Source organism: Mastigoproctus giganteus, chromosome 2 (genome assembly GCF_048544385.1).
Source record: "Mastigoproctus giganteus isolate SK-2022 chromosome 2, ASM4854438v1, whole genome shotgun sequence".
Classification (NCBI taxonomy): domain Eukaryota; kingdom Metazoa; phylum Arthropoda; class Arachnida; order Uropygi; family Thelyphonidae; genus Mastigoproctus; species Mastigoproctus giganteus.
The window spans coordinates 237,296,369-237,316,949 of NC_143576.1; the positions used below are offsets into that span (position 1 = coordinate 237,296,369).

Below are 20,581 nucleotides of genomic sequence, written 5' to 3' on the forward strand. Positions count from 1 at the left end.
GTCATTTTTAGCTATTTTTGCTTTTTTAAAATGTTTCTTTTAAGTTCTGTTTAATAGTGTAAATGTATATAGAAATGAAACAATTTTGCATTTGGCTCACATCTGGAGGGTGTCTGATATGGTGCTTAACAGTTTTAAAGCCTGCAGCATATCTTGAAAATTCTTGATGATATCTTTGTCTGATTGAATGGACATTTTTAAATCAAATACAATTGGCCATCTAATTTGACTCTGCTGAAATCAGCTAGATATCCTACTATGAATAAATACCTAAAACCCTAGATATTTGTGTTATGTTTAATTTTAGAAACGTAATGAACTTAAGCTTCTATCTTGCTCTGTATTAGGTTATTTATCCTCATGATGCTAATATGGCCTTAATAACATTGATAGTAAAGACAGTGTCCTACTGCAATATGATCTAGAAAAGTTAGGTAGATAGGCTTAGAAGTGGCAACTGAAGTTTAATATTGACAAATGCAAAGTACTGCATATGGGTAGCAGTAACCCAAGAGAAACATACCAACTGTGTGGTACTACATTCTGAGTGGGGGGGGGGGGGGGTGGAGAATGAAAATGACCTGGGGGTAATTGTGCAGTCAGATATGAAGTTCTCTGAGTAGTGCAGACAGGCTGCCAGAGCAGGTCATGGAGTTTTGTCAATGATATATAGGAATTTTGCTAGCAGAGACAAGGAGATGATTATACCTTTGTATAAGGCAATGGTCAGACTACACCTTGAGTACTGCATACAGGTCTGGAGGCCTCATTTTAGGATGAATGTAGAGTTGCTAGAACGAGTACAGAGAAGGGCAACAAGATTGGTGAGAGGAACAAAGGGGTTCTGTTACCAGGAGAGGCTTAAATTCCGTCAGTTGCAGCATCTGGAGACTAGGCACCTGCGAGGTGACCTGATTGAGGTGTACAAGGCCTTGAATGGTTTGAGCAGGCTCAATGCTGATGAGATACTTCCATTTGCTGACATTAAGAACCTGAGGGGACATAGATTCAAATTGAGATTAAAGACAGTTGTAAATAGATGTGCGGAAATTTGCCTTTAGCGGGTAGTTGATTGCTGGAACAGACTTCCATCTGTTGTTGTGGAAGTTGATAACTTAAATAAATTTAAGGCTGAACTAGACAAACATTTGGAGTGACTGGATGGGTGAAATGGGAAGGGTTTTTTTTGGCTGATGCTCTATACGCTTGCTTTCTTGCATCATATGCCTCAACTAATGCTAATGCTAATAATTGTGTCACTGGATCCAACTGGGTGATAATTTTATTCTTATTGGCCACTTTACGCACATGCACACACGCATAGACACATGTGTACAGTAAAATCCTGTTACAACAAATATCATTTTAACGAAATTTTCACTTATTACTCATCCCAGCTGACGTCCCTTAGTAATTAATGCTTTGAGTCTCATTTGAAATGATTGAAATAGTTTTGGCAAAAATTCACCACAATGAATTATTTTAAAATCCCACCTATGCCTAAATTTACTGATTTAAAACTAAATATTTTTTTTTTTTTTTTGGAAAATTTTAAATGGCATGGTAGCCCAAATTGTAAATACAATTATGAATGCATTTACTTGAAGAAAAGTATGGAAATTTTAAAAAATATGGCTAAAGAATTCACTATTACACCCTCTACATTTATCACATTTTTGAATGAATATATACTTCCCCCCCACACCCAACATGCAACTGGTACAACATTCTGACATTTCACAAAAAGGGGGGGACTCCCCCCTTTTTTTGTGAAATGTCAGAATTTTGGTACATGTAGTTTTTTTTCCTATTTATTTTGTAGAAAAAATTTTTAAAAAAATGCTCAAATCAAAGAAACCATATGAAGAGAAAATAAAGGGAATAACAGAACAAACAGGCCTTTTTTATATATATAATTTTAAATTCTTCCACTTCAGTTCACTCTGATGACAAAAAAAAGTTTTAACATTAATAATTGAATTTGTTTTGGTGCTAGTTGAACCTGCATATTTTAAGTTTGAATAAGTTGAATTCCTATATTAATGTGGGGATAAAAGTTTCAGCATTAAAAGGGATGATTGACATATTAATATGTGAAAAGTAACAGTAAATTGTATCTACCCTATCATATTTCTGAATGTGTGGTATTCCTTATAAATAAAATGTTTTAAACAATAATTCTTTGAAAAAATATTTTTAATATTTTTATTTTAAATTTTTTAAATAAAAAATATTTAAAATTTAATAAAATATTTTTCATTAAATAATCTTTTTATTATTGATTTAAGGTCAATATTAAGTAAAATAAAGCAGAGACTACTGCTTATACATACTGTATTATAAAAGTGCCACAATGCATAAAAAAATGTATTTGAATAAGTAACAAATAATGATTCTTTTTAAATAATTTTCAGTGATATTCATTAGAGAAAAATTATAATACATACAACAAAATGATTTGTGTACCCCATGAACTTTATTGTAATGGAATTTTACTGTATACAAAATAGATCAGAAGTTTCCAGTGCTTGCGGTGCATGTCCCACTGATGATATATATATAACAATTAAAAGTGATACACTGGAAAACAAAAATAAAAAGAAGTTGTTACAATACAAATTTAATTTTTAAGTGGCAGTGAAGTTAAAAAAGTTGAAATTCTGTAATAGACAAGTTCTGAAAATTAGTTTTATTTTCATATGCTACAGAAACTTTAACATAGATTAATTTTTTTATTTTTAACTATGTGGGATTATTTTACTTTTTATTCTTAGGTTGCAGATTTTCTTCAAGGCCAAGACTCGCATTTGTTGGGAAGGTGGCAGAACAAGAAGTACAAAGTACTATTAGATAAAGGTAAATTAATTTGATAACTGTGCATTAACATTCATCTGGCTATAGCATAAGATTTATCATATATGCTATAAATTTACATTTATGCTGTAAAATCTTATAGTATATATGCTGTAAGATTTTATAGCATAAAATTTAATTGGAAAACATACTACATATTACATTACATTTGCATTTAATATTGCTCCATTTCATCACTATGTACCATATACATCTTTTGAAACTTTCTGACTAATGAATGAATAATTGAAATGGTCATTGAAGTCATGTTATTAACTTTTAACTATTTCACGTATCAGTTGAATATTTTACATTGTTTTTTTTTTTAATCTTCTCTATCAGCATAATGGATTTGCCTCTTGTCAAGAGTTGAATTTCTTATTGTTTTTCTATGATAAGAAACTGAAATTTTCTTGTCATACAATGAATGTTTTTTGATTCCATATAAGGCTGTATAAATGTTGTTTTTCTATTTATATATTAGTTTTATTATTGCATATTACTAATAATTATATCCTTCTGCTGTGTTGTTTATTAGAGTAAACTGTTTTATGTGGTGCCTGATTTTAAAAGTTAGTAAACTGCTTAGTGCCATTGCACCATGTTTTGTTCATAGTTAACAACCAAGGTAGATAATTGGCATTGCTTTAATTGTATCTCATATTATGAATATCTTCACAACGAGTTGCCATGGTATTGTACTACCTCGAATAAGTAACGCTTCACCAGTGGAGAAGATTAATGATATTTATTCTTGGCAGATACCACCATCCAGATGGCACTCTATCAAGGCTTGTTGGCCTCTCCTTGGTGGGTGGGTAGGTATAACTCCTCCTCAATGTGAGAGATGCCTAATGGTGTGCCATGATGGTGCCATCTGGGTGGTGGTATCCGCCAAGAATAAATAACATTAGTCTTCTCCACTGGTGAAGCGTTACTTATTCGAGGTAGTACAATACCATGGCAACTCATTGTGAAGATATTCACAATATGAGATACAATTAAAGCAATGCCAGTTATCTACCTTGGTTGTTAACTATGAACAAAACATGGTGCAATGGCATTAACTCGTTCACTAGTGAATCTTACGTGTAGTCGCGCTGCTTTATGCAAAATAATCACCTTAGTTTATACTATTGCACACCATCAGGCATCTCTCATATTGTGGAGTTATACTTCATAACTGTATTGTTATAATTGCAACACTAGAGTACCTACCTGCCCACTGAGGAGAGGCCAACAAGCCTTGAAACGGTGCCATCTGGGTGGTGGTATCCACCGAGAATAAGTAACATTAGTTTTCTCCATTTGTGAAGCATTACTCATTCAAGGTAGCGCAATACCACAGCAACTCATTGTGAAGGTATTCACAATATGAGATATAATTAAAACGATGCCAATTATCTACTTCGGCAGTTCACTATGAACAAAACATGTGGATGAAACCAGAACTAACCACGTGTTGACAGGATATTTCTGTCTCGGCTGCAAGTAAGAGTGTGCTATAGGCCTCATAACTGATGAACATACCAAACAACTATACAGAGAAATAGAATTGGTCAGTAAATCAGATGCCTTATGATGGAGGATTATAACATTCCAGATGTTGACTGGACGAAGGAAGACGCAAACAAAATCCTCAACAACCCAAGGATCCAGACACTTGGTTTATAGGCAGCGTCCCCCAAGAAAAAGGGCCCCAGTATAGTCATTTTTAACACCAGCAAGGATCTAACACCAGAAGCTCTGCAGAAGGAACTATATTCCAGGAACCTTCAGCATGAGTACCGGGGGGTGAGAGGATATCCCCTATCCTACAAAATAGTTCAGGATAATAGAGACAACCCCTGGGCTTGCATCCTGATTAGGAACCCTAGTATCACTGTAACCAAGATTTCCAGCTACTGTACATCCTGGGCCGCATGTGCCCATATTATAACCTCGCTCGGCGAATTCTATGCAGTCTCACTGTACTGCCGCCCAGGGGGAGATATCCTCCCAGCTACCAGGTACCTGCAGAGTTTACTCACAGAATTCCAGAATGCCAGGATCATCGTGGGAGCAGATGTGAACTGTCGATCCCCGGCATGGTTCAGCCAAACCCGAGGGCATCACAGCGCCACAAATGGACAACACCTAGAGGAGTTCCTGGGAAACAGTACCTTCACTATACTCAATCAGCCAAATAACCCCACCACCTTTTCCAGCACAATGTGGGAAGCCACAATCGATATTACACTTGCCTCAAGGTCTCTGGCTGGTCACCTCTCGGGATGGATGGTCAGGGAAAGCTGGACCACATCGGACCACAGGGTCATAACCTTCACGCTTCAACGCACCATAGACAGACAACAACCAACCCGACAAATCCAACATAGATATGCCATACAGAAGGCAGACTGGTCTCTCTTCCAGACTACCTTAAGAGAAGCAGCACAAACCCTCCAAATAGAGGGGCTGAGCCCGGACCAGCACCAAACCGCCGTGGTGGATCTCATCACTGCCGCTGCAAACTGCTCAATTAAAAGGAAAAACCCAACTCCAGGGGCCGTCCCCTGGTGGTCCCCGGAACTACAACAGCTCAGACCCTAGGTGAACACAAGGAGAAGACTATTCCAGAGAGCACGACTTTCCTGGCCAGCAGCAGAAATAGACCAACTCCGCGACCACTATCGCACCGCAAGAAATGAGTACATGGCTCTAATCCGACTCAGGAAACAGCGCTCATGGGAGCAACTAGTTTCTACAACCGGAAACGAGCACCCCTGGGGGGTTGCCTACAGAATAACGACAAACAAACTCCCCAGGGGAGAAGTCATCCCTGCAACAAAGACGCCGCTAGGCACTTATACCAAGACCTGGCAGGATAATATCAACAACATCCTGGGCAGCATGTTTCCTGGACATATTACTCCCACTACACCAGAACAGCAAAAATTATGTCAAGACAATGATACCTATACTACCACCAATAAGGAAGAACCACTGACCATCACCGAACTTCATACTGCTGCAGCAAAACTGCGCAACAAGAAATCACCGGGTGTCGACTTACTGGAGCCTGAAATCGTCAAGAAGACCATCGAGACAATCCCAGAGGTAATACTCACCCTCTTTAATCACTGCCTTAATGAGGGATGCTTTCCACAAGCTTGGAGGACTGCCAAATTGCGCTTAATCCTGAAAAGTCCAAACAAGCAACAGGACCTTCCGGAGTCATACCGACCAATAGCCCTTCTCTCTGTACTAAGTAAACTCTTTGAACACCTCCTCAAAGATAGAATCGAAATTTGCTACATGGCTGCAGGCCTACAATCACAGAATCAATTTGGCTTTAGGAGGGGCTGCTCCACTCTGGATGCCCTGGAAAACATTACCAGAGCTGCTGAAACAACAAACCATAAATATCTACTTGTAATCGCAATAGATTTTGCTGGGGCATTTGATACCCTGTGGTGGCCAAGAGTCCTCGGCAGGCTCCGGAAGGCCAACATCCCGGCCAACCTATACCAATGCGTCAAAACATATTTTGACAACAGAATGGTTGTTGTAGAAACTCCATATCATTCTATTTCCAGACAGATCTTCAGAGGCTGCCCACAGGGCTCAGTCTTGGGTCCGCTCTTCTGGAACATGGTTCTCGACGGTTTTCTAAATCTAGACCTAGGTCGTGTGGCAACTCAGGCATACGCGGACGACCTGACCCTGGTACTGCGAGAGGACAGCAGAGCCAGGCTAGAAACTTCTGCTACTTGTGCCATTGACACCCTACAGAAGTGGACCGATGAAAACAATCTCCGCATATCCTCAACCAAGACCAGCTCAGTACTGTTAAAAGGTAACCTGGACATCAGGAGACCACCACAAATCTGCATCCAAGGAACTACAATTAAGCTGACAAAGGAACTAAAACACCTCGGGGTTGTCCTAGATAATAACCTCTCATTCACCCCTCATCTGACCTACATACAGAAAAAGATCAGAAGATACTCTGCTCTGTTCATGAGGGTCTCCCGCGAGGATTGGGGCCTGCAGAGGAGAGCCCTCAAGCTATTCTATAAAGCCGTATTCCTGCCTGCCATAACGTATGCCGCTGACGTGTGGTACCGGAAGGCTACCATGGCCGTCAACAGAAGAAAACTGGACACCCCGCAACGGTATATATTACTTATAATAACAAGAGCCTGCAATACTGTAAGCACACACGCCCTCCAGGCCCTGACAGGGACTCTTTCCCTAGATCTTGAAATAGTCTTCCACGGCCTAATATATCAACTCTCCAAGGGACGTGAGGCTAACCATCTGAACTTCACTCTGGACCCTGAAACTGACCACAAATTGGAACGCAAACGTCTCCTCGCACATCTCAACCAGAGCTGGCAAACCCACTGGCAGACATCAACCAAAGGTGAAATAACTAAAAAATTTATTCCTGATTTACAACTGGTGTACCCAAACTATCTACCTTGGCTTTCTCCTGGACTTCTCGCCACCTACCTGTTGACCGGCCAAGGCGCCATAAGAGGAAAACTCCATGGATTTGGATTGAGTGACACCCCCCTATGTCACTGCGGTCTACGCGAGACATGGGGGCACTTGATGTACGACTGCCCACTGTACGAGGATGTCCGCTGCCGATTTATAACCACCACCCAAATAATGCTAAGAGTCCAGGAATATCTGATACTAACTGAAAAAGATACTTATAGTGCCTTCACTCAATATGCGCAAGACCTCTTCACAAGAAGGCGGACTCTCCCGCATCCACCACCACAACAGCAACAACCATGAAATGAATAACCTATGAGAGCAAACAGTACAAAACAACAACTAACTGCCTCAGGAAAGAAAGGAAAAGGAAGAAAGAAGGAGGAAGAAGGGAAAAGGAGGAGAAAAAAAAAAAAAAAAAAAAAACATGATAAGATGATCACATGAACGGGACATAACCCACGAAAAGTGCACACCGGATATGTGGACCTCCTCCAGACGGGACACAGCCTCATGAGTGACTTTCTATTCAGCTGAATTCCAACCAGCCCAATGAGATTGCAGAGCTTTCTGCATATGCCAGCCATAGTGGCAATCGGTGCCGGTGCTCTTGCTGGACCCATCTTTCTTTCCCCCTCCCTCGGCGGTAGGGGAGGAGACAAGAGGTTACCCCTCTTGCCTCCTCCCCTACTCGCCAACCCAGATTTACTCCTGGTGGGGCATGGGCATGCCCCACTGACTTATAATGGGGTCGCCTCCTCTATTGACCCCAATTCTTCTGTCTTTCTCCTCTCCCTCTCTACCTGCTCACCAGCGTATATCCCACAGGTCAAAATTTAATAGCTCCAAATTAATTTCGCTCACATTTCGGTCTTTCAACCTAGCGATCAACCCACGCAAACGTTTTTTTTTTTTATTTTTATTTATATTTTTTTTAAGGTCCTTGCCACTGAAATCTCAGGAAACTAGGTGGCAGGGCCTGCCAGAGTAAATAACTGTAATACTAGTGTACCTGGTCTGCCTCCACGGGGTGAAGTGGGGTCTGGCGGCTAAATGGCCAGAAGAACAACGGTACACAACATCACAAACCTCAAGATCCATATACTTTTAAATCTCTGGCCTTTACAGTGAACTGTATCACACCACAATGTAAACTACGTGGAGATGGGGGAAACCCCTGGTGCCGTTTGACCCTAAACACACTTTACACTTTACGAACAAAACATGGTGCAATGGTACTAACCCATTCACTAGTGAACCTTACACATAGTCTCATGCTTTATGCAAATAATCACCTTAGATTTTAACAGCAGAAGTGGAAATTAATTCACTAGTTTCACAATTATAAAAGTATTTACTGTATTTGATAAGTGATAGATCATCTGCCCATTGATTTCTAGACTCACCTGAGGTTTACAGGTTATGTTCTTCTTAATGCCAGCTGAATAACTTAAGCCGTGAGATTATCTGTCATTTCTATCTTGAAATTGTGTGGATATATGCATGCATTAGTGTTTCTCCCTCTGTGAGAAAATATTCAAAGTAGTCTTGGAAGAAAACTTAGAATTTTAAATTTTAAAATTTTAAAGTTTTAATTTTAAAACTTAGAATGTTTTCTAACAAAGGAAGTAAGCAAACCCTTAGCCATAATTATGAGAGCATCCTTGGACTCAGGGGAGGTACCCATGGACTGGAGATGTGCAAATGTGACCCCAATTCACAAGGGAGGATCAAAGTCTGACACAAGTAATTATAGACCTGTGAGTTTAACTTCTGTTCCCGGAAAATTAATGGAGGCACTGGTTAAAGAAGCACTGCAGGATCATCTAGACAAGACTTCAGTTATAGCTCGGACACAGCATGGTTTTGTTAAGGGGAAGTCTTGCCTGACCAATTTGATTGGATACTATGATGCAGTCACAAAGGAACTGGATGCAGGGAATAACTTTGATATTATATACTTGGATCTTAGAAAGGCTTTTGATACTGTTGCACATGGAAGACTGCTGCACAAATTGGAGCAGTGTGGCATTGGAGGCAAATTGCTGCTATGGATAAAGGGGTAGTTGAGGGGGAGAAGACAGAGAGTGGTAATCAATGGACACTGCTCATTGTGGACTAATGTTATTAGTGGAGTCCCTCAGGGTTCAGTATTGGGTCCTTTATTGTTCTCTGTATTTATAAATGATATTGATGATGGTACATCAAGCTTAATGTCCAAGTTTGCAGACGATACGAAGGTTGGCAGGGTTGTCAAGGACACTACTGACACTATGCTGCTGCAACAGGATCTGGAAAGGTTGAGCAGATGGGCTGAGAGGTGGCAAATGAAGTTTAACATTGACAAATGTAAAGTACTACATATGGGAAACAGCAACCCCAGAGCAACGTATCAACTCTGTGGTACTACACTGACAGTGGTAGAGAATGAAAGGGACTTGGGGGTGGTTGTGCAGGCAGATATGAAGTTCTCTGAGCAGTGCAGACGGGCTGCAAGAGTAGCTCATGGTGTATTGTCAATGATATATAGGAATTTTTCTAGCAGGGATAAGGAGGTGATTATTCCCTTGTATAAGGCAATGGTCAGGCCACACCTAGAGTACTGTATACAGGCCTGGAGGCCTCATTTCAAGAAGGATGTAGAGCTGCTGGAACGAGTACAGAGAAGGGCAACAAGATTAGTGAATGGAACAAAGGGGTGCTCTTTCAAAGAAAGGCTTAATTTTTGCGAATTACAGTGTCTGGAGACTAGGCACCAGCGAGGTGATCTGATAGAGGTGTACAAAGCCTTGAATGGTTTGAGCATGCTCAATGCTGATGGGATTCTTCCTCTTGCTCAGAATAATCACCTGAGAGGGCATAAGTTCAAATTGAGGAAAGACAGATGTAGAATAGATGTGCGGAAATTTGCCTTTAGCCAGTGGGTGGTTGGTAGGTGGAACAGACTTCCATCCCTTGTCGTGGAAGTTGATAGCCTAAATAAGTTTAAGGCTCAGCTGGACAGGTATTTCGAACGAACAGAGGGGCGAAGTGGAAGTGGGTATTTTTTATTTATTTATTTTACTTTATTTTTTTTTTTGGCTGATGCTGCATAAGCTTGCTATCTTGCATCAAATGCCTCTACTAATGCTAATGCTAATGCATTGAGAGGGAAGAACATCAGATGTGAAAGTGGCATAATCATTGGACATTCACTACCCCCTCCTTTAAAAAAAAAAAAAAAAAACCTGAGAGTTTTTTTTTTTTTTTTTTTTTTTGTTTTTTTAGGTTACATTTCCTTTATTTGATAACCGAAACTAACATACAGGATATATCATAACAAGATGTGCAACTTGGGTTATTTATTTTTACTAAACTAACAATAATGTACAGTGCAGTTTTTTATACTGTATTACTTAACAATTAGGCTTTTATTTTTTATTTTTTATTTTTTTTTTGACACCAGGCAAAACTTATACATGGCTCTGCAGCTGTCCATTAAAATGGCTTAATTTACTGATGAGGAAAACAGATGTGTGTGCAAAATGAAGTCATTCAAATTTCATTTTGGTGCAGCATTAGTTTAAAGATCCATGTAAGTCATCACTAGACTCTTGCATCTGGGGGTTCACTGAGATGTAGTGTACATACCACTAATGCCAGTGAACCTTCAGGAACTTTGCAACAGTATTGTTAATGCTAACTCTCAGATTTTTTGATATTTTGTCAGTATAGAGAAAAAAATCAATAAATATCAATTTATTGAACAAAATATGGGAGAAATGGATCTTGTGTTTGCCATAACCAGGAGCCATGTATAACATTTTTCAAACAAAAATTTAACCTGTTAAATAATACTCTATAACTAACTGTATTTTTATTCTTAATTTAGTCAAAATAAATGTATCCTAAGTCGCATACCTCATTATGATACACATTGTATAAAAACAATGAATTCAATATTTTTAACATTAATATAAAATTATTGCAAATTTAAAATATTTGTTATTCTTTATTTTATTAAAGTTTAGGTGTTTAATTTCATTAGGCAAATCCGATTTGATAAATGAATTCAACAAATTTGATTTAAGTTAACAAACCTTGAAAGACACAACTTGGCCTTTCATGCCCTTGTATCTTAAAACCTTAAACAACAAAACAGCCATCCGATATCCATGAAAACTGAAGAAAATATGGACCAAGTAAGGACATTCATTAGAAGTGATCATTGTTTAAACTAATGCTTAAACAACGGCACTTCTAATGAATGTCTAATGTTTTGATGCAACCAATCATTCTAATGAATGGTTGCATCAGAACTCAACATAAATTTGAATTGAAAATTTATGCATGAGAAAAGTGTGTGCACCCAGATAGGGCCAAAAATTTTGAATGAAGTTTAAAGAATACTAAGACTCCAAGTTTGTAAAGATATTTTGAAAAAAGTTGAAGATCCAGACTTTCTGAGAACTGTAATTAATCACAATGAAAGTGTGCTGTTCCAGTTATGACCCAGAAACTAAAAGAGAGTCAGTGCAATGGAAGACAACAATTCCCAGACCAAAAAAAGCAAGAATCTCAAAATCAGAAATGAAAACTATGCATCTTGTTTTCTTCAATATTAAAGGAATTATTATGGCTCATTACATCCCACCAAATCAGACTGTCAATCAAACCTACTACATGAAGTTCTGACAAGGCTGCATGAAAAAAAAAAATTAAAGGAAGAGATCTGAATTGTGAAAGGATGATTGGATGCACCATCAAGACAATGCTCCAGTGCACAACATGCTCCTATTTGCCAGTTTCTCTCCAAATAACAAATCCCTATGTGCGAACATATATATACCCTACTTTGTGATTTTTTCTCTTCCCTAAATTGAAAAGTGTACTTAAGGGAACTCATTTTCAGTTCTTTGAAGACATTCAGAAAAAAAAACACCCGAATCTTAAAAGGGCTTATGGAAGATGACTTCCAGAAATGTTTTATGTGCTTGGTAGAAATGTATGGAACAGTATGTGCAAGTTCAAGGCAATTATTTTGAAGGGATACTTGTCAGATATGAAATATTTCATTATATTTATTTTATTGCAACAGTATTGTTATTAATAGCCACACTTTGTATTCAGTACACGATGCAGACTTGCTTTTAAGGCATAGCAATTTCTGATCCACTTTGGAATTATTGTTATTGTCAAGATCAACAGAGCGATTAATCACTTGTGAATCATTTTAAGAAATATAAAAGCAAGTTGGTATAGTTCGATGATAATGCATCTTTTCTGGCCTGTATGCTAAAAATATACAAACAAAAATATAATAATTTTCATGTGCCATAGAAAAAAGTATATTAAAATTAGTTAAGTTTCTTATATTTTAGAAAACACAATTTTGGAGAGATTTAGTTACATTAGATCTCCAAAATACGTAATCATTATATATTTGCATTTATAAATTTTAATGTAATTTGCTGTGCTGTATTAATTCACCATGACGTATGTTCTAGGAACATACGATGCCATTAATCTCTGTCCAGAAGAAGCAGAGCAGAAGAGAGCAAATTATATAGATAGGGTTATTGAGATTTTACAGCCAGAAGGATTTCTTATCATTACTTCATGCAACTGGACGAGAGAAGAACTTGTTTCACATTTTCAAGGTATGACTAAATAGCAATTAAACATTAATGTTAATAAATTCAAGGTTCTGTGTGTTACAGTAATTTCACTGTGTTATAGTAATGTAAGATTAACTAGTTTGCATAATTTCAAGTTAAAATTTTCAACTAGGCATAACATCCTCAACACTATTGAAAATTAAAGGTATGTGGTATATACAGTCTGACATCAAGTTCTCTCAGTAGTGTGGTATTGCTGCTAGGACAGGGCTTGGGTTTTCTCAATGGTATACAGGAAATTTGATAACAGGAATAACATGATAATCATCCCATTGCAGATTAGTGGAATTGATGATGAGGCAACATCTTCAATACTGTATACTGGCTTGGAAGCCTCATTTCAGAGATGTTGACTTGCCTGAAACCAGGAGCAACACTAATTCTTTTTAACTTGCTAACAAGCACTGCACTTTTTGTAATGCAAAGAGATATTCTTCCTGGAAGAGACTCCAGTTCTATAAGCAGCAAAACTGGAAACTAGGCATGACTTGGAGAGCCAATTGAAATATATGTAAGTGAATCTGTGTTAAGATGAAAATCTGGAAACAGTTACATCCAGGCGCTAGCTCTCAAAGGTGGAAAAATTAATAGTGTCAATGGAATCGTTTCATGTAGTGGGAGGGACAGCATTTCCTTGTAAAAGTATTCACATCCCTGCTTAATAGGATTGATAGGTGTTGGATTTTAAAATTTTCCACATTTTAGAGAGGTGTACCTATATAATATAGTGTAGGTTGAGCAGTTTTGGGAGAAGCACATTTCAATGAATATTAAACAAAGACAACTGTACTTATTTACTTCTGTAAAAATTTACGATGATTATCTTGTCCTTTTGCCTATTCTTGTGGCTATTAGGATTTAGACTGCATGAGCCTCAGTTCCCACAACAGAACGAACTCGCTTTTGTAAGTAGTGCAATACCAAGTTGCCTTGGTATTGCACTACTTTCAACAATTAGCTTTAGCTATATTGCAACTTTGAAAATTGACTTCATATATCACATGACAACATCGAACGACTTCTTTTGCAACTCCTTTGCCTGCCTGTTGGGAAATAAAAATCACCTGCTATCTAGTGAGGGACCAGTTAGTCTTGAAACAGGCTGTCATAGCAGTCTTATCTTTTAAAGAAACAGCCAATTAACCTTTTGTAGAGCCCATCTGTTTGAAAGTATTGCAAAAGCAGAACATCTTGTTGCCAAGGCAAGTTTGTTCTGTTGTAAGAATTAAGACTGCTGCATTATCTGTGTAGTTTAATCTTACTGGCTGCAAAAACAGTTTAAAGGACAAGATAGCCCTGTAAAAATCTTATAAAGAGTGGCATGTCACTCTCTTTTTTTTTCATGGATTCTTAAAGACAAATGTCATCACTGGTATGAGCACTGGATTGCTTTCTTAATATTTACAGATTTTAAAATGTTGATTTTTTTTTTATAAAATGTGCTGGATTTTAAAGGATTCTGGGTTGTAAAGTGCTAGATTTTATAGAGTTTACTGTATTTTCTGTTTCTATGATGAAACAAACAAGAGGATCATTTTAAATTAAGGAAAGATAATGGTAGATTAAACATAAGAATATTTGCATTTAGTCAGAGAGTAATCATCCGTTGAAACAAGTTAACACTTGTATTGTAGTCATGGAGTGTACAAAGATATAGATGAAATAAGAAAGATAGACTTTTTGTTTATTTTTGACAGCAGCTGTTAGATAAGCTTTGCTTCCTTGTGACATTGTCTAATTTAATACTAATAATACATTGGAATTAAACTGTATGTAATGATGGTGTTTTATTATAATAAAGCAAATTTTATAAGATGCATTTGCTTATCTCGGCAATATTTCAGAAGTTTTTTTCAGCAATTATTTTACATTTATTACTTTTTAAAAAAAGTTTGAAACAAAATTCGCAAAACATTACAGGTAGCCGTCGGTTTAGGACAGGGTTCCGTTTCTGAAGGAACTGTCACAAAAAAAATCAGTGTAAAATGAACCTAATCATATAATGTAAGTCAGTGAGTTACATTCCAGGCCCCTCTCAAAATTGACATAAGTAATATAATATTATTATATTTATAGCTCTGAAATGGAAGCTATGATTGTAATACAGTATAAAATAATCAAACTAAATTTAATCAAATAAAAAAAATAAAATTTTGTACATTTACTTTGATATGTTCGAAGCTCAGACCGAAAGTTTTTGAAAGCGCACTGTAAGATCCCTGCATTGATCTTTTTTAACGGTGACATAATGCAAAGATTTTACTTCTCTTATGAAGTCCCTGGTTGAGTATCTTCCCCTTTTTTGAAGAAGCATGCAGTGTTGACTGTTGAGATTTCCTCTTTCTTTCTTTCTTTGAGAATTATAGAATAAGGGCCAGTGGATATTATTGCACTCCTTTTCACTTTCACACTAAGCTCCCAGTCATGGTCAATCTCACAGAGCTCGTCAGTGAGGGTCTCGATGGCTGAAAGGATACACTGTTGATCGCTTGTATTCATAGATTTTAGAGGAGCCTCTTCATATTTTTCTTTCTCCTCCTCCTCCTTTTATTGCCTTAGTTCTTTAGCCAATTCTTCCAAGTCTTCATTGGAAAGCTGTTGTCCATGGCTATCCAACAGCTGTTACATCTTCAGCTTTAACCTCGTACAATCCCTCATGCACCAGCCTGTCTTCAACAATGTTCTCCACTGGCCCTAATCCTGCAAAGTTGGCCATAAATTGTGGGAGAATTTGCTCCACATTCCATTCAACCAGTTCACACTCACTTTTTCCCAAGCTGGTTTATGTAAATAATGCCCTAGTAAAGGATAGCAAATGCTTATAAAGCGGTACTCACCTTGAATTAATCTGTGATGGCTTACTTAGGCAGCGTGGTTAATATTTAGGTTGAATTGTTAAATTGAATAAAGTTAAAAGGGGGATGTAGGTAAGCGTTGACTGAGTTAAAATAGGCGCAAGGAAACAGAAGTGTACACATCCAATCCTTGGTTGTCATTGAAGTAAAAGAAGCAAAAGAATAGTTGAAAACTAAATAAGTGAATACGGTGAAGCCAATAGTCGTTACGGGGACTTTCGTTGGTTAAAACGTCTTCAGTTGGCAATGTGTGGAGAGTGAATGCGCGTGGTATTTAAGAAATAAATTATACTCTTGTGATGCCGTTTTTGACATGTGGGAACTTTAATTGTGAGAGGTTCCAAATTGGGGAAAGATTGAAGGGGAGTTTGGAATTTAGAATTTTGAGGTTTGAGTGGTGCCAGTACCATTCAATAGCTAGGGCTTCGTATTGAAGTATTCTGTAGCTGGATTTTAGTTTAATGATGAAAATGGCAGAGTCAATGAGGGGGGTGTGGTTGTGGGTCTGGGCATGAATTGTAAGTTCTGTGACAGATTGGTTAGACGTGAGGCTATGGAAATGATAGTATGCACGGATGTTGGATGTTTTTGATGAGCCAAGTTTGATAGTGATACTTCCGATGTAACATGTATTACAGTTTGGTTGACAATTAATGAGGTATATTATATTATTGAGGTCGTTTGTAGGATATTTGTGTATGTCTTTATAGGAGCTGAAGAAGGATCCTAATTTGTTGTATGTGGAAAAAACAGGGGAGATATCAGTGTCGTTAAATATATGGCAGAATTGTCTTACGAGTTCATTGTGATAAGGGAGGACTATGCGGATGTTTGTTTTATTGTTGTCTTTGGTTGGATTATTAAGTTTAATTTTATTTACCTACATTTTGCCTCTCATCACCCCCTAAACACTAAAAAAGTAGTTTTATATAATCAAATTCACAATGCACTAAAGTACAGTTCCTCACCAACCGACCTTTACAACGAAATCCAATATCTCACCGACAAATTTATATCCAGAGGTTATCCCCGCCAACTCATTTTAAACACAATTTCCATCGCTAAAAATAAAATTAAACTTAACAATCCAACCAAAGACAACAATAAAACAAACATCCGCATAGTCCTCCCTTATCACAATGAACTCGTAGGACAATTCCACCATATATTTAACGACACTGATATCTCCCTTGTTTTTTTCCACCTACAACAAATTAGGATCCTTCTTCAGCTCCTATAAAGACATATACAAATATCCTACAAACGACCTCAATAATATAATATACCTCATTAATTGTCAACCAAACTGTAATACATGTTACATCGGAAGTATCACTACCAAACTTAGCTCATCAAAAACATCAAACCCGTGCATACTATCATTTCCATAGCCTCACGTCTAACCAATCTGTCACAGAACTTACAATTCATGCCCAGACCCACAACCACACCCCCCTCATTGATTCTGTCATTTCCATCATTAAACTAAAATCCAGCTACAGAATACTTCAATACGAAGCCCTAGCTATTGAATGGTACCGGCACCACTCAAACCTCAAAATTCTAAATTCCAAACTCCCCTTCAATCTTTCCCCAATTTGGAACCTCTCACGATTAAAGTTCCCACATGTCAAAAAAGGCATCACGAGAGTATAATTTATTTCTTAAATACCACGTGCATTCACTCTCCACACATTGCCAACTGAAGACGTTTTAACCAACGAAAGTCCCTGTAACGACTATTGGCTTCACCATATTCACTTATTTAGTTTTCAATTGTTCTTTTGCTTCTTTTACTTCAATGACAACCAAGGATTGGATGTGTACACGTCTGTTTCCTTGCGCCTATTTTAACTCAGTCAACACTTACCTACGTCTCCCCTTTTAACTTTATTCAATTTAACAATTCAACCTAAATATTAACCACGCTGCCTAAGTAAGCCATCGCAGATTAATTCAAGGTGAGTACCGCTTTATAAACATTCACTATCCTTTACTAGTCTATTAACATGGTACTTGAAGCTCTCTAAAACTTCGCATTGTAAATAATGCCCTTAAAAATGTCGAATGAGTGCCAATAATCCTTGATAGTTGCGTCTGACCTGTCCAAAACTCTCACTATTTCCATGAAGGTGTGGTGGATGTAATAGGCTTTAAAGGTTGCACATGTATTACCTCCTGGTTAATTGGTTGCAAAACTGAAGTGGTATTTGGTGGCATGTAAACAACATTGACATTGTTGTTGTAGGGTTTTAAGAGCATCAGCGACTAAGACCATGTCGCTCTGTGTGTATTGTCTGTAAATTGCGTATGTTCCGAGGTAAATTTTTTGTTTGTTGGACGAAAAACCCGCGTTTCTTGGAGAAAAAAACCATGTTACTCTCGCCTGAGACCAATTAACTCAGCCACATTGTGAAAAGGCCTGTAAAAATTCTTGCTGTCATTGAGGGACTTGAACTCAGGTCTTTTCCACCTGGTGTGAGGAGGATGGTGATCCTCGCAACTGTGCTACCCACAAGGGCAACATTGATGTCCAGAGATGTTCTGACTTCAGCAAGGTTTGCAGGATTGTCAGGGGCATTATCCAAGAGAAGAAGAGCCTTGGCTGGTAACTCATTCTCTCAGCAAAAATAGTTTGTGTATCAATCCAAGAAGATTTCTTTTGTTACTCAAGTCCTGTTCCATTTCCAGTATACTGGCAATGTGGCTTTGTTTAGGCCCATGATTCACAGGCCTATGTGATGCCTGGGAATGGTACACTAACATTGGTTTTAATTGTAAAGTTCCAGAGACATTTGCACCCAGCGGAAGCGGTAGCCTGTCTTTTGCAGCTTTGAAACTTGGTGCAGACTGCTCTTCATAGGCAATGAAGGTTCATGATGGCAATTTCTTCCAATAAAGCCCAGTCTTAACATAAAAATGAGATTAGGAGGATAATTGCCCTCCTCCTGTATAATAGCTTGAAACTCTGCAGGAAATGCTGCAGCTGCCTCAGCACCTGCACTTGCTGCTGCCTTGCCACTTAATTTCACACACATGCACAGTGGCACTTCAAAATTTAAATCACATTAACTATGCAATTTAATCTTGCTACCTAAAAATGCCTCATCACCACCCTCTTTATTCTTAAGATCTTCAAAAATTGACTCTGCCTTATCAATACTAACAGCTTCAGTCAACAGAATTGTTCTTTTGATTTAAGTCATCCACCCACTAGGGCAATTTCTCCATTTTTTCTAAAAGTTTACTTCTGCTAAGTGCAAAGGAAATGAGTATATAACTCATTTCCTTTGCACTTACTGTCATAGCATGTTGCATTGACTGTTTTATATGCATTTTTCATTGTGATGCTCACAGTCGATGGAGACAATTTCATACTTCTACACACATTAGGACATGTCTAATCGTCGTCTATTCTGTGAATTATCTCCATCTTTTTTTCCAATGTGATAGATCTATGTGAATTTTTCACATTCACTTGGCTTTACTCCACTTCTCTTACAAGACATGGCGGCTCTTATTTTATTAATTTAACCAACAATTTTTAATTAAAACTCACAAATTGTCACCTAACAATAGTACACCAGCAAGCGAACTGAGTACTCCTCTTATCTCCAGCCACCTCATCCCTGATTGGCTTAGATGGTAGATAGCTTTCACCTCTGATTGACTGTGCTCTTTCTTTACATCATATCCGGTATTTGCAGTTGCACATTTTTGATTTTTTATAGTTTTTCATATTTTTGGCCTTCTGGTTTTAAAACTGTTGTTATTGTGAATTGTCTCAAAACAAACCGTCATGAACTGAGAGCTACCTGTACTAGGATAATATAAAAAAACAGCATCATACACTATAATTTTTTTAAAAAGTTTAAAAATTAAAATTTTATGTTCCTGGTTTATTGAAACTTATATTTATTAAGCCTTTATTAAATATATTTTCCAAACATGATCAGAAATTTAAAGAAATTTTGAAAACTTGCAAAATTGAACTTTATTTTGTAGTTTATTGTTGGATTGCTATTTTGAAAGTAAGTCATGGTTTCTAGGTTGATTAAATTGGTAGTACTTTGCATGTGAAAAGTTTTATTTTTATATTTAAAATGGAATGATGTACCAACTTTTGCAGCTCACTAAACATTAATTATTGCTTGCCCATGATTCTGTATATTTCTTAGCCCTTAATAATTCATATCTTTTCTATTCTCACACAAATTTCTTGTGCTAATTAAATTTTATTTCAAGTGTATACATACACTTGTGTGATCCTATTGAATTTTTCTTATGAGTTGAACATGTGACTATTTAAGCAGCAGACTAAAAATATTTATTCAATCATTATATTCTTAATTTTCTTCCAGGATTTATTCTTCATCACCAGATTCCATCTTCAACATTTCAATTTGGTGGAAAAACAGGAAGCACAGTAACCTCATTGGTTTTAAGGAAATGTAATAAAACAAGTGATGATTTGGGTTGATATATATATAAAATTTTACATTTTTTTACAGCGAGCAGTTAAAATAAATTATTTTTATGTTTTCCAAATACTGTTTTGTAACATACATGTACACATTGTCGATTTTAAAACTTTTACAAAACAGTTGATGTGGTTGGCCAAAATTTGATTCTAATAGTCTGTTTATTTGTCATAATGTACAGGTGTGTCAAAAGTCTCGTTACTGTATTAGTTGCTCTTCTGTATTTTCAGTTATGTTTTCTTTACAG

General features: G+C 37.3%; 1 protein-coding gene across 2 annotated transcripts in view; it reads left to right on the plus strand.

Annotated features, from left to right (window-relative positions):
• LOC150090279 (EEF1A lysine methyltransferase 2) overlaps nt 1-20,363 on the plus strand; it is a 59,792-nt gene extending 39,429 nt beyond the window's left edge. For both annotated transcript variants that reach the window (XM_090369057.1, XM_090369060.1), the window contains 3 exons: nt 2,775-2,856; nt 12,828-12,980; nt 20,215-20,363. In XM_090369057.1, the coding sequence (XP_090225183.1) occupies nt 2,775-2,856; nt 12,828-12,980; nt 20,215-20,333 (354 nt within the window). In that variant the 3' untranslated portion in view covers nt 20,334-20,363. The remainder of the gene's footprint in view (nt 1-2,774; nt 2,857-12,827; nt 12,981-20,214) is intronic.
• Nucleotides 20,364-20,581: the final 218 nt, after the last annotated feature.